General features: G+C 39.9%; 1 protein-coding gene and 1 long non-coding RNA gene across 3 annotated transcripts; both read right to left on the bottom strand.

The window, feature by feature from the left end:
• Positions 1-2,825: 2,825 nt before the first annotated feature.
• LOC118916879 (uncharacterized) lies at positions 2,826-15,673 on the bottom strand. The gene is made up of 6 exons (XR_008998679.1): positions 14,334-15,673; positions 12,409-13,643; positions 7,067-7,113; positions 6,698-6,893; positions 4,826-4,962; positions 2,826-4,641 (listed from the first exon to the last, which is right to left on the bottom strand). It is a non-coding gene; the product is annotated as an uncharacterized LOC118916879 (long non-coding RNA).
• Positions 15,674-16,461: 788 nt separating this feature from the next.
• Positions 16,462-20,617, bottom strand: CDKN2AIP (CDKN2A interacting protein). 2 transcript variants are annotated; one of them, XM_036894173.2, is made up of 3 exons: positions 20,209-20,617; positions 19,663-19,793; positions 16,462-19,262 (listed from the first exon to the last, which is right to left on the bottom strand). In XM_036894173.2, exons 1-3 carry the CDS (start codon positions 20,478-20,480, stop codon positions 17,917-17,919), a joined length of 1,749 nt encoding a protein of 582 aa, XP_036750068.1. In that variant the 5' UTR covers positions 20,481-20,617; the 3' UTR covers positions 16,462-17,916. The 2 variants fall into 2 exon arrangements, with proteins under 2 accessions (XP_036750068.1, XP_036750069.1); XM_036894174.2 differs by having other exon boundaries at positions 19,108-19,262; positions 19,694-19,793.
• Between the last annotated feature and the right edge of the window lie 5,930 nt (positions 20,618-26,547).

Genomic DNA, 26,547 nt, shown 5'->3' with positions numbered 1-26,547 from the left:
ACAGCAAGAGATGATCCTAAAACATTTTAATGAAAGGATTATAAATGACTGGGACTGTAGTCAAGAGAAAATTCAGTAATCATAAAATATTCCCCTGAGGAGAAAAGTAAACATGTATGACTCACTTTGGTTATCCCAGAGAGAAAAAAATAGCACATATGGTATACTTTGCATATTGCTGACCAGAAAAACATTCAATCTTTCCTGGATGGTTACCATAGTTACATGAGCTGTTTATAACATCAAGATGGGGAACTAGGTCACTGTATTGAAGGAGTTTGAATTATGCAATTATGTTTCTGAAAAGCAGGGGAAAGGGTTTACAGTTTAGGGAAAACAGATTTATACTAGATATTCAAAATTGAAATTCTGGTCTGATTTTGCCAATGACACTTAAAAACTTGTCCAAAATTAAATAGCTGATACTGTAGATATAAATTGCTCAACCTATACAAATAATGTCATAGGTAGATCCCAGAGTGATAAAAGAGATGCCAGCACATTCTGTCCTTAGATACCTCTGTTATCTTAGTGAGCTATCTCAGCTTAACATGTTTTTGCAGGTAACCAGTAAACCCAGCTATAGCCTAGAATCTTGGAATAGCCAAACCATGTGTAAACTTAAGCTTTGACGTCTTACCTTCTTTGAAAGCTTGGGACTAAAGCATTGCGCAATGCCTGTCAGATGCTACTCTTTAATTTGTTGTACAGATTTCTTACTAATTTCATCAACTGGACAGAGATGAGTGGTAGGCAGAGAATGTACCTGAAAGCCATGGTAGCATAGACTTTACCCTTTCTTTAAATTGTATGTTTTGTTTGGTTTTTAATGAAGAATCTCACAAAAAGATGATTTAATTCAGGAACCCTGTCAGTTGTATCAGAGCTCTGCACAGTGCGTAATAGAGGCTACATGGAAGGAGAGAAAAACATCCATCTCAAGGTTGCATGATTTCAGATGGTTATTTTTGATCTCTTGGTAAGTATAGACTCACAGACTTTTTAGGATTAAAAGTCCTCTTAGATCAGTGATTTCCCTGAAGAAAGAGAAAGCAGACAACAGGCCGCATCACTGAGCAGCTGGGGGGGGCAGCAGGCCGATGGTGACTTCCCGGGACGTCCTGTCTGCAGGGACCGGAGGAGGTTAGAATCCCTGTTACAGATCACCTCTACCGGTGATACTGTGGGGTCCCAGAGAAGGTCATTAACTTAAGCAGAAATTACAAAGCAGTTCATAAGGTAAGTGTGCACCTAGAAATTTAAGAGTAAAATAAATACTAGTTAATCTTATTTTCCAGCTGATCATCACAGGAAAGAAAAGTACCCACAGGAAAAATAAAATCTAAGAACTTGGGATATTGTAAAATCACTTTCTCTGAGAAGTCTTGCAGCAAACTTAACAAAGTTACCTCTAAAGGAAAATCAGGATTTTTCTGAACAATAACGGTCAAAGTAATCATGAAATCAAAAATACTAAAAACCATGTATCCTTTAGACCATTATTCTGGCAAATATTTTATACCTTCAGCTATAGCTGTAGTAAGAATGATCTTTTAAAAATAAAACTAGTGCTTCTGCCAGGAGTATTTTTACTCAATCTTTTGTTTATTTTAAATGATTCTAATTGATTATTTACTGAGGCTTTACTGGAGCTTTTGTTATATGAATTGCTCTTGGCATGGTTAATCCAGCATTCTGGTGAATATTAATTTATCTTTTCAGAGTCACAAAATGTTTAAATTTATCTAATTTATTTCCATAAATTGAGGTTCTCTGGCTTTTTTATATAGTGGAAACCAGTATATCTCATCTTACACAATATGTACTGCAAATTGTGTTTAAACCTCCTTTTCCTATAACAAGTAATTTTAAACATGCCAGGTCTGTTAGGACACTGAAGTTTTGAAACTAATACAAATAACTTATCTGATTTTCTTTTGCTTTCTAGACTGTGCTCCATTGTTTTATTCTGCTTGAGAAAACAGGTTGTATTCTTCATTATCTGAGTACAGTTGAGTTGTAGTGGAGTTTCTTTTGCTTGTTCTGTGCTGTACATTCCGGATGCTTTAGCGTAACGTCCTTGGGTAACACAAATGACATCTTCAGGTAGAAGACTTTGAAGAAATTCCCGAAGTCACAGTAGAAATATTTCTCCTGGTATGGACCTAAAGTACATAGTAAAATGAGGAAGATAAAAAAACAAAGATATAAAAGGGGGAAAAATTTGTACGGAAAGTACTAGAAGCCAAAAAGCTTTCTGTTATGGGAAAACAAAAATCAGAGAAAGGAATGATTCTTTGAGCCATTAATCTAATAAATGCTAAACATGCCATTAATTCTACATTGGAATTAAAATTTAGGACTGTGATATATAAATTATATCTATGGAAACTATTTGTGATACTTGTATGAATAACAAAAAATACGGCTGGAATACAAGGTTGGACTAACAGCCTATCTAACCCAATCTTTAAAAATCAGCATGTTCATTCAAAAACAGCTTCAAAAGAGCCTTCCTTACATAATGTGACCTTTAGAATAACCCTCATGTCTTGTATTCAGGTAAAATATCTCTAGAAGAATAGGCCAGCCATACCTGTAGTTGCCTCTGATTTTAGAGCCTAGGAATGTGGAGTTGGAGGGAGAATTGTTTTTCACAAATATCATTTTGCACATACAATTTTTTGATGCATGCATTACTGAAACAAAACTTAAACTTTGCTTATTTTAACTATAAAAGGAGCAAAAAAACCCTCTGGACATTCTGGAGTAACACACTAACTGCATATGCATACTACCTACTAAGAAAGGGGCACAAAAGTTCACTTTTATTAGAATTTTTCTACTACTGTTCATAATCTGTACTTTATATATACCAACATTCTAACTGCACATATATTATCATTCAAAATTAAAACCAAGAAATATTGCAATTTAATTTTGAAGCCTATTTAAAGGTTTCAAAATAGGCAACTTTACTAAAAAGAAGAACATTGAAATTCCACATTTATAATCCACCCTCCCACTATTAAGTACTTTTATACTGTTTTGTATGTTCTTCAGGTCTTTTTTCATCTGTGCACTTTTTTCTTAAATAATTGAACTGATAATACATATACTTATTCTGTATTGTTTATAGTGGCTAAGTAATACTCCCTCATAAAAATACTGTAAGTTAATTAATTTACAATTTTTGGTTACTCAGGTTGTTTTTTAGTTTTTCTGTCTCGTAAGGCTGAGATGACCACCTGTGTACTTGATTGTGTTTATGTATTTTGGATTTTTTCCTTAATAGGGGCCCTTAAAACAGAATGATTGGGTGCAAGCTCCTGCTTCATACTGGCAATCAGATATGCTCTTTCCCTCTTCTTCTAAATCATTCAGCAATACCCACAATTATAGTGCTTTCCCTTCTGTGCTCTTATTTTATACCCTGGGATCTTGGATTTTTCTCAGATTCCTCTTTCAATTGCAAGCCCTTTGTGCAAAACTGCCAGCGAACACAATGAGACCGCTATGTATTTCTGTGGCAGCCTCACCTAGAGAAAGAGAACAGCTCCATTCACATTTATCCATCCTGCTCCCTAAACACCTCTTTCCAACAATCTTTAACAATGGAGATACACAACAAAACAAACTAAATGTTACCAAGGCTCCACTTTATGCTAAGTATTTTACATATTTCATCTTATTTAACCCTCAAAACAATTACATTAAGTAATTACTTACATTAAGTAATTAGAATTACTTACCGTCTTTGTTTCACAGATGGAGAAACCGAGGCGCACAGTTTAAATCACACGCCAATGGTCGTACATTTAGTAGATTCAAGAGTCAATCCAGACTTGCCTAATGCAAAGTTCCTTCTACTTTACCACTATCTCTTCCCACTTGAAAGAAAACTGTGAGAGCAAATGCCTAGTGGATTAAGTTCTCAAATAATTATGTTGGGAAGGCAAAATTTCCTCTATCCTCTTAGCTTCTATGTCTCTGGCCTGCAAATTAGACTGACAAAAGACAGACTCACAGGAGAAAAGGCATACCAATTATATTTTAATATTTTAATATTTTTACATGCACAGAAACCTTCACATAAAGTGAAGATGCAAAGAAGCAGTTAAACTCAGGGGGCCTTATATACCATGTTAACAAAGGGTGATGGATTATGGAGAAGTGACAAGACAAAGTAAAAGGGGTTTGGGCTTCTAGGGGTAGTGAATTGTGGGAAAGTAAATATATGCAGGAAACTAATGGAAGGTAGAGTTATTTAGTAAGGTTTGCTTATGCAGACTTATCTTGGCGTCATCTTGATCTGTGATAAAGGTTGTTTTTCCCTCCCTGGTATAAAAGATGGAGATACCTTCACATAGGGAAATTTATGCCCAGCTTTCATGCATTTTTTTTTTATGTCTGCTGTTCCTCCGTTGATATCAGCTCAAAATAATCCTTTTGCCAAAGTAGCCTATTTTGTGTGCCATATTCTGGATCATCTTCGATTTACCACTGCCATTTAATGAAATTAGATAAATAACTAAAATCCAGCTTTCTTTTCTTCTGTGTTTTCCTCTATTACATTTTCTTCATGTTCAGGCCTTTTATTCTTTCCATCTGTCCTTTAGCTTTGGCTCCATCACTGTGAAACTGAAATTTTAATTAGATAGCATAAAATGATTCTCTAAGAAGATCACTGTTAATAAAGCATTGCTGATTTAGATGCTGTTTTTAAATTAAGAAAATGGAACCAAACTGCATTTGTATTCTGCTATAACCATAGTCTGATACAGAAGAATTTATGAATTTACCAAAACAGATCATATATTCTTACCTTTTTTCTTGTCCTCAGGAATAGTGAATGCACATGTATTGTAAATTGCTCCAGCCAATGTCATCCTGATTTACTGAGATTGTTGTATTTGGAAACCAATAAAGTAATCAAAGACCATGAAAACTGACCATGCTAACCTGTAAGACAATAGAACAATAGATGACCATGTAAACGTGTGGAGAAAATCTCTATCAATTAAAGTCGAGAATAAAGGAAGGAAATGCTGAGATATAGTGTATTTATCTGGTTAGTACATGAAAATTTCACCCAAGAGACTATTCAAAGGCACAAATGTTAAATAGCAAAGCCACAGGGCAAACCAGTACTAAAGTCAGAAATAAGGTTTTTAGCCAGTTTCAGACCCCTCGTCAGAATCATGTTTAGTATTTCTTAGACATGCTTGTTTCTGGGTCCCAGCCCAGTTCTACTAAATCAGAAATCTACAGAGGTGGGGCCCGGGAATCTGCTTTTTAAACAAGCTCTTGGTGATTCCTACACTCCTTGAATGGAGAGCAGCAGACTTGGTCCCCAGTTCCTTGCCCAAGCGCCAGTTACTTGAAGAACTATGGTCACCTTATAATCCAACATTTTTTATTTTTGTTTGTGGCTAAATATTGACAGATTTTTCCTTCAGAGTTTGCATTTTTAAAATAATCAGACATTTATAAATCCTTTTAAATTTAAAATTTGTTTTATTAATGAAGTTCTTTCTATCAAATTATATGACAAAGTTAGATGTGTTTGATACCACCATGAACAAATTCAGCTAAAATGTTCTGATAAAATGTCAAGATATCAAAGTCATTTGCTTATCTTTTAGGGAGACATTTGAAATACAGACAACATGATTTGCTTCACAATAATTTAGGATAGTGAGTGAAGTTATAGGTGAAGTGTGTTCAGTACTGAGGTGTTAGTTAAGCTGGGCAATGATTATATGGGACTCTATATTATATTGTCTACTTTTATATAGGGTTGATATTCAATAGTAAAAAATTGAAAGAAAAAAAAAAGCAGCCCACCCTACTGCTTTCTAATGGCTGTCTTATAAAATCCCTGGAGTTTGCTGCCAATTATTCTCTTGATTTTGCTAGTGCGAATTTTAGATTCAAAGTTAAGCATATACTAACTGTATATTAGGTGTAATTGTAAAGTTCAGGTAAGTCTAATTTAAGAGACCCAGGGAATGTTCACTATTGAGATTTGTTTTTTAATTAAGAAATTCCTACAGTGTGCACTGTGATGTATGAATAAACAATGTGATATATAATATAGATATACACACATATATATGTATGTTTGTATATACAAAGGAATATTATTTTGTCTTGAAAGGAAGAAAAGTCAGACACATGCTACACTATGAATAAACCTTGAAGACATGCTAAGTGAAATAAGCCAGTTACAGAAGGACACATACTGTACGATTCCACTTACATGAGGTACCCAGAATACTCAAAGAGTCAAATTCATAGAGAAGGAAGTAGAATGGTGGTTGCCAGGGACTGGGGGTAGGAGGGGTGGGGAGGATAAAGTGGAAATGGATGGTGGTGATGGTTGCCCACAATGTAAATGTACTTACTGCCACTGAGCTGTACACTTGAACATGGTAAATTTTATGTGATGTGGTTTTTATCACAATAAAAAAATATTATTGAGTACCTACTGTGTGCCAGTCACTGATGAGCAAGACAGTAAGGCACCCAGCCTCATGAAGCTTCCATTCTAGTGGAGACAATAACTCAGTAACAGATAAATATGCAAGATTATTCTGAAGGAAAGAAAGAGGGTGATTTGGGGACAGAGTATAACTACAGCATACTCCCTCTGGTTAGGGATACCTGAGATAAGGTCTAAAGGATAGGAACAAACCTTTAAAGGCATTCCAGGTAAAGGATGCAGCAAGAATAAAAGTCCTGAAGAGGGACAGGACTTAATGTGTTTGAAAAAGAGAAAACAGGCCCCAGGTGATTGAAGAAATAGGAACTGATCGTGCATGACTTGGAATCTTCTGAACCTGTGCAAGTAAGAGATGATGATGGATGAGATCTAGGGCTGGAAAGCTTTTCTGTAAAGGACCAGATGAGAAATATTTCAGGCTTTGTAGGCCCAGAAGAAATAAATACATCACTACCATGACACCGACTGGAGAAAAGTCTGACATGATACCTATCATTTTAAGAAAGGAGTGGCCAATAGTGACCATTTCTTTGTTCCACTAAGAAACGATCAGAGCCTTACCTGAACTATCATCCATCCAGAAGTGGGACTAAGAACAGGAAGAGCGGCTAGAAGCAAAACATGGAGAAAAACAAAAAAATTATTAATAGGTGGACACAGGTATTTGGGAGAGATAATATTATAGGCAGAACTGGAAGTAGGCAACTTTGCTTTTGATGCTGGTTAGCACCATTACACCCTCCGGGAATGGAAGCTCCTCAGGTGCTTGGCACTCAAGATGCACAACATATATTTGTTGAATACCATCGTTACCTGCCTTCTCCTTTTTCGTTTATTCCCTACGAAATCCATGCCCTGTGCTGCCCCCTGGTGGCTCAATGATCCCTTCATTGGACATTTCTCTTAAGCCTAAACCTCCCAGGCACGGTGGCTGGCTGGGAACCTAGGTTCGTTTCAGTGGGGACCCTTCCCCACAGAGGATATTAAGGTGCCTACAAGTCTTACTGCAGATTTCACTATGTAAGATGGTAATAAGTATAGTATGTACCATTACAATACAGATAAGTGCAAGAGTGGTTTTCCCATTTGAAACTAAAAATGACTTTTTTGCCAAATGTTCTTTATGAAAAACTGGTTAAATTTAGCTTTGAGATAAATCATTTTTATAAATTTTTAGAAGTTATAAGGAAATGTAACCAAAATGTTCTTTATGAAAAAATGGTTAAATTTAGCTTTGAGATAAATCATTTTCATAAATTTTTAGAAGTTATAAGGAAATGTAACCAATAATTAGTTTAAGTTAAAATTGGTATTTAATTTTTTAAAGGTAGTCTCCGTAGACTGACTTTAAATTAAGGTTATAAATCGATTTTAATTAATGTTATGGCATGAAAATATATTGACAATGTTGAATAGGAAAGCTATTAAAAGCATAAGGCAAAGCAATATTAATAAAAATAAATTATAAAGCACAATTTTATCATAAGACTTTGTAAAAACATTTTCTTACTGAATGACATGATCAGACTCACATGTAATTAAACCCAGCAATTACAAAATTTTTGTTGACATGTGTTGGCTTCTTAATCTCTCCTATAGGCCTATTTGTGCATAAAAAATATTCTTCAAAATAAAAATAAAGAGTAAAATTTTGCTTCTTCAAAAGAAATACGTGCTTATTTTTAGCTGCAAAATACTTGATCATGGACTAATTTGAAATGTACACCCACAGACTTCATTTCAACTGAAATGAGGCCATTTCTGTCCTTGCTTTTGATGCTTGTTAAGCTACAAGAGCTTAACTTGTGTAAGTAAAAGCTCACTCACATGAGTAAAAAGTTGTACACTGCAGCAAAATTTTCATTGCTTGCCTATGAATGGCAGGACACTGTTCTTTTGCAAAAATCCAGAACTTGTCTCGGGAGAGATTAGGACTCTCATCTAGAGTATCCGGTCAGAGTGCAGTTCACAAAGTTCTTAGTCTTCTCTCAAAGTTGAGTTCTCACGCTGAGCAAATTCAGAGAAAGGGGCCCTTACCCCGGCCTTTGGTGTCATTGAAAGGAGGGAAAACACAGCTCCAGTTTAGTCTGCAGCTCTTCCAGGTGGTTTTCAGTGAGGCTTGAGACTTACTGGTATCTTCTCTTGCTCATAGAGCAGTGGAAACACTTCAAGATTTTCATCAACATGATTTTTCCAAAAATTCATGTTCTCTTTAAACCCAAGAACTTCTTACTTGGGAGTCAGAACGTTTTCTCGCAGGCCTCGTAGATACTCATTCAACTAGTTCATGTGGTGAAGTGTTTGCCAGATAGGCTAGTTTCTGCTGACATTATGTTCAAAGCACCCAGAAAAGTCTAGCTTACTATTTTCTCAAAAATACTCCTGCAAGTCACCTGTCAGCTCAAGCACCAGAGGGAGAGCCCTTCCTCTGCTAAGCCACCAGATTTCTCTACATACCAAGAGATTTATGTGCCTTTGTCCAGGTTTTTAGTTTTCAGAACATACTCAGGTGAACAAGGCTTTGCTTTAAATGCATTTTACCATTTTTGTAAAATCACTCTGAACTCTTGTCATTTCATCCCCAAGAGTTTTTTTACTTTGGAACCTCTCTGAGGAAAGCAGTGAGGTCACATTCTTCTTTACAAGAAGATGAGGTGAGACTTCTCATGGAGCCATCCATTCATGAGACACCATCAGCACAGATTGTGAGCAGAGCCCCCACTTCCTCTTCTGTCACTTTCATCTCTGAGTTTGCCCTCCTTTTTGCTCTACTGTTAAATAAAACTCACTCACATGAGTAAAAAGTTGTACACTGCAGCAAAATTTTCATTGCTTGCCTATGAATGGCAGGACACTGTTCTTTTGCAAAAATCCAGAACTTGTCTCAGGAGAGATTAGGAATCTCATCTAGAGTATCTGGTCAGAGCGCAGTTCACAAAGTTCTTAGTCTTCTCTCAAAGTTGAGTTCTCAAGCTGAGCAAATTCAGAGAAAGGGGCCCTTCCCCCGGCCTGTCACTGATCACTGCCAATCCATCCGCGCTAGCATTCCCAGTGATCTCTTGCTGGTTACAATTTCTCCTAGTACAGTTTTTACAACAGGCTCATGGGGACAATATTCCTTGAATTCTTGAACGTTAAAAATTGTTTCTTTCTTGTTTATATTGGAATCATTGTCTGGGTATAGAATTCTTGGGTCACATTTCCTTCTTAATGTCTTCCGGTGCTGAATGTTGCTGCAAAGAAGTCTGAGGTCAGTCTGAGTTTTTTCTTATAAATGACTTGATTTTTTTCACCTGGACACCCAAAGCCTCCTTTTTTTTTTTTAATCTTTGAAGTTCAGTAACTTGACTAAGATATATCTAAATACTTAGGATTATGAATCAATTTTTCCTGGAATGCAGTGTGCTCTTTTGACACTGATTTCAGTTTTATTTCATACACATTTTCCTGAAATACATGTTAAAAAACAATTCAAGTAAATTTGCGAAGATCTAACTGGCTTTTTTCAATGACTTGTGGATCGAGCAGCATCCTATCTAGCAAACAGAAAACTGCTCTGAAAAGCTATGCAAAATGGAAGGCTTTTACATAAGAAAAAACCAGATCCTACCATTCGCAACAACATGGATGGAGCTAGAGGGTATTATGCTCAGTGAAATAAGCCAAGCGGAGAAGGACAAGTACCAAATGATTTCACTCATATGTGGAGTACAAGAACAAAGGAAAACTGAAGGAACAAAACAGCAGCAGAATCACAGAACCCAAGAATGGACTAACAGTTACCAAAGGGAAAGGGACTGGGGACAATGGGTGGGAAGGGAGGGATAAGGGCGGGGAAAAAGAAAGGGGGCATTACAATTAGCATGTATAGTGGGTGGGGGGCGCGGGGAGGGCTGCGCAACACAGAGAAGACAAGTAGTGATTCTATAGCATCTTACTATGCAGATGGACAGTGACTGTGAAGGGGTATGTGGGGGGGACTTGGTGAAGGGGGGGGAACCTAGTAAACATAATGTTCTTTCTGTAATTGTAGATTAATGATACCAAAATAAAAAATAAATTAAATAAATAAAATTGAAACAATAAAAAAAAATGGAAGGCTTTTATAGGTAAAAAGAGGGAGGGACAAGGAAAACGCAGATTTCCTCATCTTTCTTTGGGGGATGAAAGGCATCTTGTCAGGCAAATTACCTCAATACTGCTGACCAGGAAAATCCCAGACTGACCAGTTTTAAGACTACATTCCTGGGGGAGGTTGAAACTGCAGTTAGGTTAGGTATTAAGTTTTGGTTTGGTGACATGGGCTTAGCACAAGTGACTCCATTTTGAGCCTGTTGGCTGGTTGTTTTCTTTTAACATTCCTTGTCCTGTTCAACTATTTGGACACTCCAGTTACGCTTACAGTAACTCCTTTCTCTATTTTCCCTATCATTTTCTCTCTCTAATCTTTCCTAACCCTGTTTTAAATTTCTTTTCCCCACTTTTATGCTCTTTATTCTCTGTGCTCCTGTGTCAACAGCTGTGTCTATTCTCCTTGTGGTTCTTCCAATTTGTTTCCATCTCTGATGGCTGTACTTTTCTTCTACTTGCTTCCTGAGCTCCTCCAGCTTACGTCTTACCGTATGCCTGTTTGTTCTTTCTTCCCTGAGTTATTGCATCTCTGATTATCCATGTGCACCTAATGTAATCACAGGGGGCTCTGTAAGTGGAAAAGGGAGGCAGAGAAGTCAGGGTCAGAAAAAGAGATGTGACAGCAGAAGCAGAGTCCATGTGAAGCTATTTGAGGACTCGACTCATCATTGCTCACTTTGCGGATGAAGAGGAGGTTCATTAGCCAAGGAACACAAGCAGCCTCCGGAAGCAGGAAAAGGCTAAGAAAGTCTCCCTCTGAGCCTCCAGAAGCAAACACAGAGGTACCAACACCTTGACTTGAGTCCAGGGAGACCTATGCTGGACTTCTAACCTAGAGATTTGGTATTGTTTAAGCCACCAAATTTGTGGTAATTTGTCACTGCGGCAATGGAAAATCAACAGGCTGTTGATGTTAGTTTAGTTTGCCTGCTTTAGGTCAAGACCCAGTAGGGAAGCTTGGCTTTGATGCTGGTGGCATGGATTCCCTTACAATAAGGGACAGAATTTTAAATTCTAAAAAAGTGCCAAAGTCTACCAAAAATTCAGATGTGTTTCATGGGAACAGAGTTGAGCTGACCCTGTATTATTTTGTATATACCACTCTTTTCCCTTTATTTTATACTGACAGAGATAGAAAGTTGCCAGCAATTTTCTTTCACTATTTTCCCAGAACCAACATCACATTGAAATTTATAGGATGCTGACTTCTGAAGGACTATTTCCCATGGTTTCAGAAAGTAAAAATCTTAAAATCTTTGCTGTTTTATATTAGCTCACATAAGCAAATGGTAACAACCAAGAAAAAAATCAATGGAGCAAAGAGAAAGGTGAAAGGGAAACTGAGCAAAAGGTGGGTTTACATCAAATATAGAGAAGCAAATTTGATATAACTAAGGACAGTACCTGTAGGAGAGAACACAAAGCCGACTGAGTGTAATTCCACACCTGAGCAACATACTTCTTTATCTTCCTAGTTCCTGAACTTCCCCCAAACTTTGTGAATAGAGGAAAAAAAACACCCTTAACATAACCCAAGCAGCCTTACTTCACGTAATCATTTTAGGCTATTGTCTTGAAATAATTCCTCAGTGTGTTGGGCAGAGTTATTCATGACCAAATATAAACTGTGCCTTCAGCATCATCAAATAACTTTAACATATGCTCCCCCCAAGAACAGTGCTAGAATTTATGCTATCCATGCCTCATAGAACCACCAATAATTTTATTTCATATTACTTTTTTAAAGTAAGATTTTTCTAGTAAGTTCATACCGTGCAAACTGTGAACTCAGAAATTCCAAAAAGGGCCACATCCCATAGCTCAACGGACATCAGACATTGTTAAATGACTTCCCTGGTATCCCAGGAGAATGGTGCCCCCTGCTGTTGTGCAACTCAGCGGCTCTGGATTTAAGGTCCTGATGCCTTCAGGATTTCTTACGCAGGCCTTCTGTTTCCATCTCTTGGACCCTCCTAAAGAGTGACACAGTCATTGACTATAGTCAGGGGATAAACAAGTCATGCTCATTATGTGGAAGTTGTCATTACTGCCACCTCACAGTACTTACACAGGTGAAGTTTGTGCTATAGAGATCAGAACCTACATGTCTAAAATGCTGCTTACCTTTTGTACCCTTCTCCTTCTCAAAATCTATTGGGCCTGAAATAGGTGGACTTCCCTAAAGTCACCATTATCTTCTCTCTGTCCCTATATGAGCCATAAGGGCAGAATGGCTGCTAGCCAATGTGAATTACAGGGAAAGGAATGAGTATTTTCAAAACAGTATTTTTTTTACCTATTTCACACTTCTCATTGGCTGTGTTTAATATTTTGAAATGAAAAACAAGGATAGAAAGGTGCAGAACTCTACCCCATATTGGCTTCCAAACTGCAGGTCATTAGGCATATTTGATAACTCCATTAAGTGCAGTCCACTATCAGTGCCCCCAGGTAAAGTACACAGGAAATGCTTCCATGGACCTCTACTAGGTATTTCATGAGAACTATTTTTTCCATAGCTAGTGTAGAAAATTAATAATATATAAATGGTGAAGATGAATGAGGCAGGATTCCTAAGATACATAATCTGTTTCAACTGATACCACTGATTATATCATTGCCTCTGAATTGTCCCTTTGAATTCTACAAATTGAATGTCAAGAAAATATTTTCTAATAGTTACTTCAGATACATATTTGAGCAGTTTCTTTTAAAGTTTACTGTTAGAAGATTCCTAGTTTTCATAGTTAAATAAAATTTTTCAAATTTTCCTCAAAGTATGATTACACTATTTCCTGGGACATGGAAGTAAGTATCATGGGACAGCCAGCATGCCTCACTGGCGTTCACATTCAGTGACCCAGATGAGAACCAAGCCAGTTTATTCTTCTGTAAAAACATGGGATTTGAGTTCCTGCTTCAACATTGACTAGCTGTGATTTGAGAGACACAATTAGAAATCGCTAGTTTTCTCATTTGTAATGTAAGACCACCAATACTAACCCACCTCACAGGGTTTGGGAAGGCAAATAAGACAAACGTAAGGCATCAACATGTCATAGGCACCCAATAAATGGTAGTATTCACATGGGAGTTCTTGCAGAGCTAATAGCTTGACTCTTTTACCTAGGTAATTGCTGTGTCAGCATTCCATAATTATTGAACTCTCTTTATATGGATTTTATGGACTTCTGCATTATTTCACAATAAAAAATGGTAGTTATTTTTAGTGTTAAATATTAAGTGGTGGTCCCTTAAACTTGCTCTACCTACTAATTACAAATTCTAATATGTATTACTTAAAAATGGATTTGTTTCATTTTGTGGTCAACTGGCCAATTTCTGCCTCTCTGCACCCTAACACCTGTTGCAGATGGAAGCTGTCTACACTGGGCTTCATAATTGACAAACCCCCTTCTGCTCAGTCCACAGTGGTGCTCAATTGAGAAAGGAAGGTGAAAGGACGTCCATGGTGGGTTGCGGCCACCCTCTGACCAGAGTGGCTCTGCCCCTATTGTACACACACAGGGCTCCCCTTTTCCTTTAGACATATAGCCAAGTTTGAAAACTATCCATCACATATTCAGAACTCAGGTTTTACCACTGTAGTGTCCAAGCCCTGGTGAACTGATTCACACGAATAAACACTAGGTGATTATCCTTTTGTGCATGTCTTTACATTCTTCTCATTATGTACATTACTTATAATAGTTCCATTTCTATATAATTTACTGTTTATCTTACATTTGGTTGCTTCTTAATGACATCTAAGGACTCACATTCTAGCCATCGAAGTTTCAAAATCACAACCTATTTGCTTGCTTCTTGTCAGTACTGGCTTATGAAACCTCTGCTTATTACTGAAAAGAATGCCCTGTATCTAACCCTTGCTGGTTAGTTTTCCATTTTTTCCCCTTCCAAGTTAGTCAATTTAGTTTGAGACCTTGTTCACTATTTTTCTTTCTGTATAAACAGCAAAGGGACAGAAAAAGATAACTTTTTAACTGTTCATTTTCAGATAATGATCTTCAGTAGTATTTTTAAAGGAAAACAGAAAAGTGGAGATACTAAAACTGGTAAAGAAGGAAAAGCAAAAAGGAATGGTTCTAGATGGGTAAAAACTAAGCTGTGTTCAGGAAAGCCAGGGCAATATGAAATCTGTTGGTATTTTTCTTACAGAGGGGTAGTGAGAAAATTAATGGTTCAACAACACCTGCATTTAGTTTAAATGGTAGAAAGCTACAAAATTTTTATCTAACTACAGAAAGTATTTCTCAAAAGCCATGCTGAAATTGATATCCACAGGTTTACCATTGTCTTGGTGAGTTGAGAGCACAATTTTTGAGGACAAAACCTATAAATTCCCCCCAAATTACAAGAGCAGCACAATGGTAGGACTGACCTGGTTCCCACTTGACGCTGGCTGTCGCGTCTCACTGCCATCACTCGGCAATCCCAACAGCCTAGGAGGAATCTGTGCCAGGAGAAGCTGCATTTGGCAGGGAAATGATAGCCCTTCCCCACACAACTCAGACTGGAGCGGGCTTTCACTAACACACGTCCTCAGGACAATTCCCCCAGTTAGTGGTGGCAGTGGCAGGCCCCAAGATTTTGGCTTAAAAACCCAAAATACCATTCTTCAAAGTCAACCCTTCGAACTTTACCATTAAAAAAATCATCCCAACTCTAGTACTCTCAGGAAAAGTCAGTGGCAGGACATCATTTAGCCTAATCTTTTTTAAAAAAATTCAGTATTTCCTATCATAAATTATTTTATAAACTTGACTGCAAATTATTTTGGGTGTTTAACAAACTTCATCTGCACCCATATAGGATAATTCCCTAGTGAGAATATTCAAGACATTCAAGTACTAAGGAAAAGCACTAATAAACAGAAGAGCTCAGGATGTGACTCATTTCAAGGAAATGAAACTTTGGGAAAGATGTTAAAGGTTACTTAATAAAACTGGGAGAAAACCACAACCTGAGGGGAATTTTCAGACATTTTAGTACTTAGAAAAATGAGAAAGGTAATAAACAATAAAATATAGTCAGACCTTAATAAAAAAATAAATACTAAAAAAAAATTATATATATATATATATATATAGTCAGAGCTTGGGCTCTGAATCAAATATGGGCTGGAATTCGATCCCTGACCAAATTATTTTTTCTTCACTTGAAAAATGAGCTGAATGAGAACAGCTATTTGTAAGGTTGTGAAGCGATGAGTACACATGTATACGTAATTAATGACTTATGGAATGTTGCACTATACTGGCACCTTAAACGTATCATCTCATTTAACCTTCACAGCTCTCTGAGGCAGCTCTTACTTCCATTTTATAAGTTAAAAGGTTAAATTCCCAGAAAAAGCCAAGATTCTATCTCAAGAATAAGAGATTCCAAAGCTTTTCTTCTGCACTATACTATCTAGAATTACAAAATATGCACTTCTCTTAAATCAGGGATTCTTTAAATCCTATTGAGAGTATTATAAAAGCTTTTAATAAGGTTATAGCAAATAAATGTTTTAAATTAAATGCCTGCTTTTTACACTAAGCAGTTTCCTCCAATTATATCAAAAGGTTACTATAATTAAAAATATTTTCAATAAACTTTGTATTAACTCAAAACAAGCCAATTTAGGAAATTACCAAGCCACCTAATTAGATACATTACAAAAATTTATTTGTTCTTTGTAGTATTTGGCTCACTTTTCTTACAATCACTGTCCCACAAAATACACACTCCAAGACTAAAGAAAGAGGAGGCAGTTAAAGTGCTTTCACAGTAGACATGTTATTGCTTCTCACAACATGTAAAGGCGGCCCATTTACAGAATATGGACTGAACTTTGGCAGCCAATTTAACATGCTAAGAAGTGATCATTTGTAAAAGAAGTTATCTGGTAGAATAAAAATAACTAATTATTTGAAGTACATAAAAAGTAACCTTGTCTATTATTTCTAGAATATGAAGAATTAACTTCTACATACTTAAAATCGTGCCACTTATGGTCTGTTTTCTACTGCAATGTAATTGGCATGTAAAAGGTTATTTCTTGATTTATCTCTGTACATTATCACTACTACTGCTTACGTGCAGCATCTAGAAAGCCAGAAAAAAGGCCACAAAAATAGCAAAAAATTTTGGGCTAGTGTTTGGGGAAAAAAAAACAAAAAAAACCCTAATTACAATTATATATCATAATCAAGTACACAGCCAGAAACACCTAAGATACAGACACAGGGTTCAATTTCTTTCCTAACAAATGTAATTCAATTGAATAGACTCATGAGAGTGGAGTATGGCTATTTTCCCCAGTATTCTTCTATGAGATTTGCAAACAAAAGCCCATCTAGTTTTAGATTTGCAAACTCTAACTTTTCTATCCATAAAAAAGTTGTATACAGTTATGAAAAATTACCTGGTTGTAACTTACGATGACCAGTAGTGGGAAGCCTACTTGCAGGAATTGGTTCTGACTTGGTCGGAAAAAAAAAACCACAACTTCTTGAAAAGGTAAAATAGCTTAAAGCATTTAATATCTAAACAAATCAATCTGTTAATAGTAGTCACAAAATATGCTTAATATAGAAACCCACATTTATGTCTTTTAAGAAAAAGTGTAAATTGTATTTCAGCTGAAAACATAAATTAACCCACTTAAAGAATCTGCAGTGGTCAAAATCATGGTGAATTTAACAACCTCAGAATAAAATAAACTTAAGTACTTTATATTGCTTTATACCTAAAAATGCTTACAACTTCTCATAAAAATAGTCTGAGGCAACTATTTCTTCTTTTATTCTTTAACACGTTCAACATTATGAGCAACACTCTTAAAACCTTAATGTTCACAGACTTTCATTCAAATACTATGGTCCCCTTTTCTTTGATGTGATTTACTCTGCTAGAAAGAAAAAAAAACATGGTAGACAATTTAATACATTTTCACCAAATTCATAGTACAAAAATTTTAAGACTATAGAACTACACATCGTACCTAATGGATCATTAAAAATAGAAGACAGGATTTTCGTCAGCAAATTAAACAGCATACTGATATGCTGTTACTGCATAACTTTTAATGTGTGCTGTCATTCATAAAGTATTTACAGCTTCTACTGTGTGAAGAGAACTAGAATGTAAATTTTCTGCAAAACTGGAAAAAAGCAATACAAAATTTGTGAAAGCCTGTGTTTTATATTATACAAAAGTAAGCCAGTTTCTTTCTTCAAATATGAGATACTGTATGCAGTGATATTCTGGACATATTACAGTAATTCCTGAGGATGCTTTAATGCTGGAGGTAAGTTTATAGGCCTTGATTCTTCATCAAGGAGTACCAGGTCTTCTATTTCACTGCCTCTGTATTTTCTTTTACATATTTTTACCACCACCTTTTTCTTGAGAAATAACTTCAATGCCTCTCTTGATGCAACTGCTTTTGCATTTTCTTTGCTTTTTCCACAGCCAGTGCCCAAATACACAGACTTGCATCTCAATTCACAAACAATACTTTCTTGAGAGCTTTTGTTTTGAGGCAGATCTGCCAATTCTTTCAGGGGGACAAAAAACACATCCAGTGTTGCTTTCAGAGCCTCAATAGCTGCGTTGAGGAGCTCTCCGTGATTCACAGTGGGACTAAAACCACCAACAGCTACCAACTTCCATGCCACCGTTTTATACAGTCTATTGAAAAAAGGCTGCTTCTGTTTCACATCCTCACTGGTTAACTTGCAACAAGAGAATTTGACAGCACTCTCACTTGACTGTGCCGCACTTTTAGAAGGCAGCTGTGATGTGCTAGTCTGAGAACTGCTCTTAGAAGGCAGCTGAGACACACTAGCTAAGGAAGTGCTTTTGGGAAGCAGAGACCCACTGGTCTGCGAACCGCTCTTGGAAGCTAACAGTGATGCGGCTACCTGTGAAGTGGTCTTGGAAGTCAGCACAGACGCATTTGAGGTGCTGCTCTGGGGCATTAGTAAGGATGCGCCTGATGAGGAGCTATTTTTAGGAACCGATGATGAAACACTTGCCTCTGAACTAGTTTTGGAAGGTAACCCACTTGAAGCTGTCTCTGAACTAGGTTTAGAAGCCAACAGTGGCAACTCTTCTTCCGCGTTTCCGGAGGAGCCCAACAAGGGCACCTCGACCTCTGAGATGCTCTGAGAGGCTGCAACTGAAGAGCCCTCCAAAGCACTCTTTTTAGGTGATCCACTTGGCTGTCTGGACTCAGTGGACTGGGTCACAGGACTATTAACACCAGATTTCAACAAGGAAACAAGTGCGGCTGCACCACCATGTTTATCTGGACCTTCTGACTCAGCTTTCCCAGACCCCGCCGTTGGTACCTGAGAGGAAACGCTGCTGCTGCTCTGGCTGGAAACAGACTGATCTCCATCACTTGTAGAGCTACTCTGACCCACGGTGCCAGCGCTCCCAGTGGAGTTTCCACTACTACTCTCTGATTTGGTGGACGACTTAGAACATGTCGAGCTGCTTTCCTGCTGAACAGACGCACGTTCTGTTTGAGCAGAAGTTTTTGCACGATCTTGCTCAACTGCAGAATTGTTTTTTCCGTCTGTGACTCGCTTCTTCACCGGCTCTTCTACCTCTTCTAAAAAGAAGGAAAACAGATATGTGACTACGTCTACTTCATACGTATCAGCTGAAAATTTCTAAGACGGATACTCATTAAAATAAAGGTACAAGGCAAGAAGATTCAGGAACTGGTAGTTTCTTTAAAAAGTGTAGAGTAACTTCATTTCTTTTAAAACATTATTGAGTAAAATCATTAGTTTCAAATAAAAAATCAACAGCATAAGACAACGTTTGACACTTCAAAATCTAAAGAAGTCAAAGAAAACGATCAAATTCAGAGTAAAAGACAAATTTAACATTTCAACTGAACGTTACGTAAATTCCAGCTTGTTAAAAAATTAGTAACAACAGTAATTCCTAATTACATCAAACATATTCTAAACTCCTATGTATGTTCACATCTATGATCTGCTAACCATTGCTACTCGATATCCCTCTTTTCTTCACCTTGGCAACCAGTTCGTCTCTTGTTGTATGGACTGGAGCATCTGTCACTTTGATGCCTTCAGCCATACTAAGTATTTTATCCATAACTTTTTGAGGGTACCTGAAAAAGAAGGAAAAGACACTTTTAAAAAGTTTTTTTCTCTAAGCAATACTTTTGATGTGCAAGAACGGGCCACAGGAACTGCATTTCCTGGTAATAAAAAAAAAAATGTACCAAGCCAAGAACTGTGTTTCCTGGAACCCCATAAACAAATGCCCCGGGGTCTGGGAGGCAGGGTCCTTCCCCAGCAACCTTTAAATTTAGTGTCCGTCCACCGGAGCGTAGCCAGCCAGCAACTGCACCAGCAGCCCTCCATCTAAGGGGGGACCCCTACGGGCTGTTAACCGCGCCGGCTTCAGGCAAAGACGCCCGTTCCGCCCTCGGAGGGCAGCCGGTCCCGCGGATTCCCGCGCTGCGCTCCAGGCCCCAGTCCGGCAGCGGGGGACAAAGCGCGGACCGCCGCCTCCGCACTAACCGGCATCCGAGGAAGACGTGGTTGGTCCAGGCCATGGAGAAGGAGACGAGCTGCTGCAGCTCCCGCCCGCGGCTCGCGCCCTCGGCGTCCCCAGCCTCCCCCGCGTCTGCCGAGGCGGCACCGCCGGCGGGCGCCAGGTCCCCGGCGTTACGGAGCAGGAACTCCCGGCGGTGGCGCCAGTGTTTGTCGGTCTCGCATTCGCAGCGCAGCGCCTCCACCCAGGCGGCCAGCCGCGGGTTCTGGCGCAGGTACTCCGACACCTCCTGCGCCATGTTGGGCCTGCAGGCCGCTGGGGCCGCCGCACCGGAGGAGGGGGGGGGTACGCGGGGACGCGGGCCCTGTCACTGCGGCCTGCACCGGCGGCCGGCCGAAAACGCCCCTCGCGCGCTCCGGACGCCGAACAGCAGCGCCCGCAGCAGCCGAACCGCCCACTTCCGCCCGCCGCGCGCTCCTTCCCTTTTATAACCTCGCCGCCGCCGAGCGCCTGCGCGTCTTTCCGGCGCTTTCCCAGGGCGCTTTGCGGCGCCCGGCGGCCAGCGCGCTGCGGCCCCGAGAGGCGGTAGCGGCGCTCGGGGAGGGGGGCCGGGCTGCGCGGTTTTCTGGCGTTTCCCGGCGTCCCGGCCCGGCTTTGTGACGCCGCGCGCTCCCACCGCCTCCTCGCGCGTCCGGGCGCGCGTTCTCACGGGCTTGGGGCGGTTCGGGTGCCGGGGCTGTGCGTCCCCGCCCCGGGACGCTGAGTTCGAGCCTGGCCATTGTAAACAAAAGCTCGCCTCCATCTTTCGGTTATGTCACAATCCGCTGCGAGCGCTGTTGTGAACGTCGACAGGCGAAGCATCCCGAGTCCGTCCGGGTCGCGGGCACTTAGGAACGCGGGGGCGCCTATTCGCGTACATAGTAATCCTAAGACAGTAAGGCTAAACGAGTACTACAGCTCGACGTTGCCCGGTGGGGTCCAGGCTTTGAGACGCCTTTGCCCCGCAGGGTTGGGCTTGGTTTCCGCAGTTCAACCCAGGCAGTGCTGCCTCTCGCGTTTGCGGTCCACGATATACCTGCGTGGAGGACCTTTGGTAGCTGTATTTCCTTAAAGCAACAAACAGTAACCCCCCAACTGGACAAGTAGCCCTCGGGGCGCGGAAAACGGCTTGTTTATCTCCACCGCCCCCAACCTTCCCCTCTTGGAGCCATTTTTTTTCCTTGCAAGCCGGCGTGCTCATTACGTTTCCATATTCAGGAAATTTAAGAATAATTACCTTCTTTTCAGGAAATTTAAGATGAATGTTTTAAGATTAATAAATTTTAGTAAGTCAAAATAAAGGATAAGTAACAGTTATAAATGACAAGTCCTGTCACTAAGTGTTTGTGGGCTTTGAATTTTTAAAAGATGTAATTTATACACAATGCGGGAACAATCAAAATCCAGCCATTAATAGGAAAAAAGAAATACTGCCCCTTTTCTTGCCAATGCCAAAAGAATCTGCATAAAAACACAGAAACAAAGAAATTTTGAAGCTTGGGATTGTGCTAGTTTTGTTCTTCACCGTAAATTGCTGAAACTCTTAGACAGATGAAAGGATGCAGAAATCTGGCAGTTTAGAAGACTGGAAAAATCCTATGGTTTTTCCTTTCATGAATTCTTTGCAAGGAGATAGCAAGTAAAATAATCTCTGATTACATACCTCGATGATGTTTATGAATTTTAAACCAAGAATTTTCTCACTTTTTTTCTTGTTGCCATGTAGCCTTCCACCCATGGGCTTCGTTGCCTTCAAAGCTGAGCAAATAGAGCCTGCATTTCAAAGTCATTTTCTAAAGTTATAATAAAAGCAATATGGTCTGAAAGCTAGAGTACTTATTTGCAAGAGCCAGTTGCTTGACAGAAAAGGTACATATTTTTCTTTTTGATTCTTAAAAAGTTGGCTTTACATATAAAGATCCATGTGGACTATGGACCACAAAGTTGAGAAGAAAAGCATATTTTTACAAAAGGCCTTTCACCATATGGAGACAAATTCCTTTCCAGGCTGGGACAGGGAATTCAGAAAAGGTGAGAAGAGAATTAATAAAATCAATGAGGGGGTGGGAGGCCGGAAGTGTGGGCTCTGCTTGGAACTTTAGGGTCCTGAGCCCACACAGGTTGGCCTTTAGGAGAGAAGAAATGAGCGCAGAGAAGGCCTTTTGTAATTCTGATAACCACCTACACCACTCCCTCCCTTACCCACCAACACAAACCACACCTTGTTTCTCACAGGGCCTAGAGGAATCCAAAAGTCCCAGAGGCTTGAGAGAGAGAAGAATGCTGAAGTGCCTCCCAGGCACCATGGTCCATTTGAGGCCGGAGGGGTGGACAGCCCAGGTCTGCAAAGGAGACAATAGCTAGTTCTTAAAGTCACCCGGCCCCTGAGATCCAGGTCCAGCCAACTCAGAGGGGAGAACCCTCAACTCCTGCCATGACCAACGTGCACTGCTTGTACTTAGAGATGAGACAGCTCACTCGCTAGATCTCACAGGGAAGAGGCACAGAAAGACAGAAGCCCAGAGACTGTGCTGCAATGATACCTAAGCCTCTCCCCTGACTACTGCCTCTGCTAGAAACCAGATCAGGGAAGAAAATCCTAACCAACTGAGGAATTTCTCACCCCAAAACCCCTAAATTGAGTTTTAAGCTACAACTGACTGAATTCTCTTAATTTCAGGAATTAAGTTTTCCACTACAAGTGGAAGCACAGTCATTAAAACTGTGGCTACCGTGTGTCTCTGAAAAAATCCAATGAAAATCCCAGTGGTGAGCTGGCTTTTTCTCTGCAAGGTGGCTTCCTCAAGGGAGCAACCTGAAGGGAGCGGCTCTGCTCCTGAAGATGAGTGTAGAAGCAAGCAGAGGGTTGAGGGTGCCCTGGGCATGCAGGTCTGTGTGGGAGTGCAGAGGTTTGTATAGAACAAATGCTCTAGTGGATGTCAGGGTCGGACTTGATAAACATTCCACCCGGAACTTGTACACAAAACAACGTATGAGGTCAAAGGTCAGCCAAATCCCAGTGAGAAGATGTGGGCTCCTGAAAGTGAAAGAGAATGTTTTAAGAAGAGAATGGTCCTCTGTGTCAGTAGCTGGGGAGAAATAAGAGGAATGCTGGTATTAATTTATGCTGGTTGGATTTAGAGTTGGGACTCTCAGGGGAGCTCAGCAAAAACAGTTTTGGCGGTCTGATGGAAGCACACTCGAAATTGGATTGAGTCCAGGACTAGGAAATTGAGACATTTGATTGCAAAAGAGAGAAAGGAGAGGAAGCAGGAGAGGATCACAGGTTCTAAGCAGCTTTTAAAATTAAAATCGGAGTAGCTTGAGCATGTCCATCTGCTGACTGGGAGGAACTGACCCAGGGGGTGTCTGAGGATAGTGAAGAAAAAGAACGGGACAGTTTTTGAAGGAACAGGAGTGGCTGGGATCCAACACACAACTGCTGTAGAAAGATAACTTACCTTTCCTGATAGTTTCTGCCAATGTCCTGAAATACTATTGGGAATCCACTGGTTCTGTTGAATCATTTCTTAAGTAAATGTTGTAGCCAGGGGTATGAAACATGCTGATTGTGTAAGTTGGAGTCATGGGGTCCACCCCAAGAATAATAAGACATCTGAATAAGGTCAATATCATACAAAGGAAAGAACAAATTCAATAATCAAAGAATTTACTCTCAAGATTTAGAGAAGGTAAATAATTTGCCCAAGGCTGCAATGGTGATAAATGATGGAGCCAGAAGTCTTGACTCCTATGTCAGTATTCTTACCCATTAAGTTAAACTACGCACTGTCTTCTCCTTTGGCTTCCTAGATTTTCTCCAGGAACATTCCTTCCTACTGTCTAGGCCGCTCATTTCAAAGCAACCACACATTCACATACTGGAGCAAAGGAGCTCCATACAAAGAAGCACCAAGTTCATAATCTTCTTGCTCCTAGTTCCCAAATTGCCCAATAACTAGGTGGATTATTGCTACCATATATAACTGCCATGTGAACAGAAGGATCATCAAATACCGGAAAAGATTTTAAAGAAAAGATGATAGTAAGCAGTTTCAAATGGCACAGGGAAATTCTCCTGTGTGAGGCCCTATTATCAAGAAGGCTTCCTTTCCTCCACACCTTAGGCCAAAGTGATGACATCTTTTTAGAGCAATTCTTATATTTCTTTATGTAGTCTTACATAGAGCCTTCCTCAAAACAATCTTACCTTTTTAGTCTTCATCTTCCTCCTAATGCTGACCACATGAGGTATTATTATATGTAACCTCCCATTCCTTTGGAAAACTCTTCCCGTACCCCAAAATGTGGGAATTTTAAATCTAGGAGTGAGATACAGCTAGAGATCAGAGAAGAGTTAGTGTTTGGAGAAGTACAGTTCAAGTTCCCATACAATAATGATACACTTGATCCTGGCTTGGCAAAATCATGGCAAGTTAGAGCTAGAAGGGAACCTTAAAATTGTGCTTATTTTGTAGATGAGGAAACGAGGGTCAGAGAGGTTACATGATCGCCCATGTCAAACAATTGTTAGTGGAAAGGCAAGAATGAGAAACCAAGGGACGTAAGTCTACTGACTTCAAGTCTAGCACTCTGTCTCCTGTCCTAGTTTGCTCCTTGGTGAAGTTTAATTAATAAGCAATTTTGATTAACTCACAACGTGTAATGGCTACAAAAGAAATAGGAACTGAGCTAACACTTGTTAGTCCAGGCACTAAGATTACAACAGCGATAATCTTTCTAATTGTTGGGCGATTTGGAAACAAGAAGCAGGAAGGATAAGAGCTTTGCGCTTCTTTGTACCCAGGGCTCCAGTAACGTGAATGTGTGATTGCTTTGAAATGAGAAGCAGCAGAAACAGTAGAAAGGAATGTTCCTGGAGGTGCTTAGGAAGCCAAAGGAGATGACAGTGTGTAGTTTATTTAATGTAGTGGGTAAGAATATTGACGTAGAAGTCAGACATTCCTGGGTTTGAATTCTGGCTCATTATTTACCACCAGTGCAGCCTTGGGCAAATTATTTAACTTCTCTAAATGTTTTTCCTCTACTGTAAAATGAGGATAGTTGCATCTATGAATTACAAGGAGATCCTGTACATAGAGAGAATAGGTCAGTATCTGGTACATAGCTTACAGTCAATGAAAATGAACTTTAAAAACATGTTTTAGGTTTTATCTGGTCATGATGCAGTTGTAACACTTGGCTTTTTGGCTTATGCAAATGACATGGTAGCAAATGAACTGAGTCCACAAACTCAAGGTGTGCAAAGAAATGTAACTATTTTTCTATGACTGAACTCATTTTCTGCTTTAAGGTCCCATTCCACCAAGTGGTGGTAATTTAATTTCAATCCACTCAGCAATTTAAGTATCCATTCCAGAGAGTTTACCTGGTGCTGAGGCTCAGGAGCTGAGGGTCAAGGTCAAGGACTTGCCTGGGCATCCCCTGAAATATCCATCATCCTTCGGTCCATGTAGGTCCATGTAGGCCACCGCTTCATTCTCCTCACCCTGTGGCGCAGCCTCTTTGGGTTAGGGGACCCTCCTTGCTACACCCTGCCTGCCTCAGGCACTGGGAACCTGCGACGCTGAGGACGCCAGCGCTCTCGGGCTGTCCCACGTCTGCTTGCTTCTGTCGAGTCTGCTCCTCGGTGCCACCATGCCTGCGCAGCTGCCCTGGGCTCTACTGGGAATGACGTATGGTCACCTTGCTCAAGGACCTCCGGGCCTCCTGGGGTCTCACCATCCTTCTCCTCCCTCTGCAGTTCAGCCCGGGTGGCAGGGGCGGCAGGACCTGGGGCCCCGACTCTGGGAAATTCACCTGCGGTCCAGTTCTCCTGGTTCCCTCCCCTCCCCTCCCAGCTCTCCCTTCCTTTGGAGAGTTTTTTAAGCTGGATAAGGGCTAGTCTGGTGCTTTACCCTTCTACACCTACCGGAACTTCTGACCGGTAAAAGTCAAGATGCCACCTCTTCTGCCTTCCTCATTCTTCTGCATCTTGCAAAGGGCAGTGCCCACAGAACCCTCACGTCTCAAGTCCTAGCCAGATGGTTAAAAGAGTCACCTCTGGAATTCCTGAGAAAATGAGGGAAGGGAGCATCGTTAGCTATATCTACAGATATTACTGCTAGAGATTAATTTTAATTTTTAATAAGCAATTTCATTAACCCCATTGGAAGAGTAGGCTTGCAGAAAATTTGCAAACCAAGAGGAAATATCTGGGTTGATGGAGACATTCCTTCCTTCATTCTAGCAAGTACCTATTAATTAACTCCCTACCAAGGGTCACACCGATGAGACCAGTGTTATAAAAGATAATGGGGGGACAA

Source organism: Manis pentadactyla, chromosome 7 (assembly GCF_030020395.1).
Source record: "Manis pentadactyla isolate mManPen7 chromosome 7, mManPen7.hap1, whole genome shotgun sequence".
Lineage (NCBI taxonomy): Eukaryota > Metazoa > Chordata > Mammalia > Pholidota > Manidae > Manis > Manis pentadactyla.
Note: the sequence above shows the minus strand (reverse complement) of the source record. Positions and strands in the feature narration are given on the sequence as shown.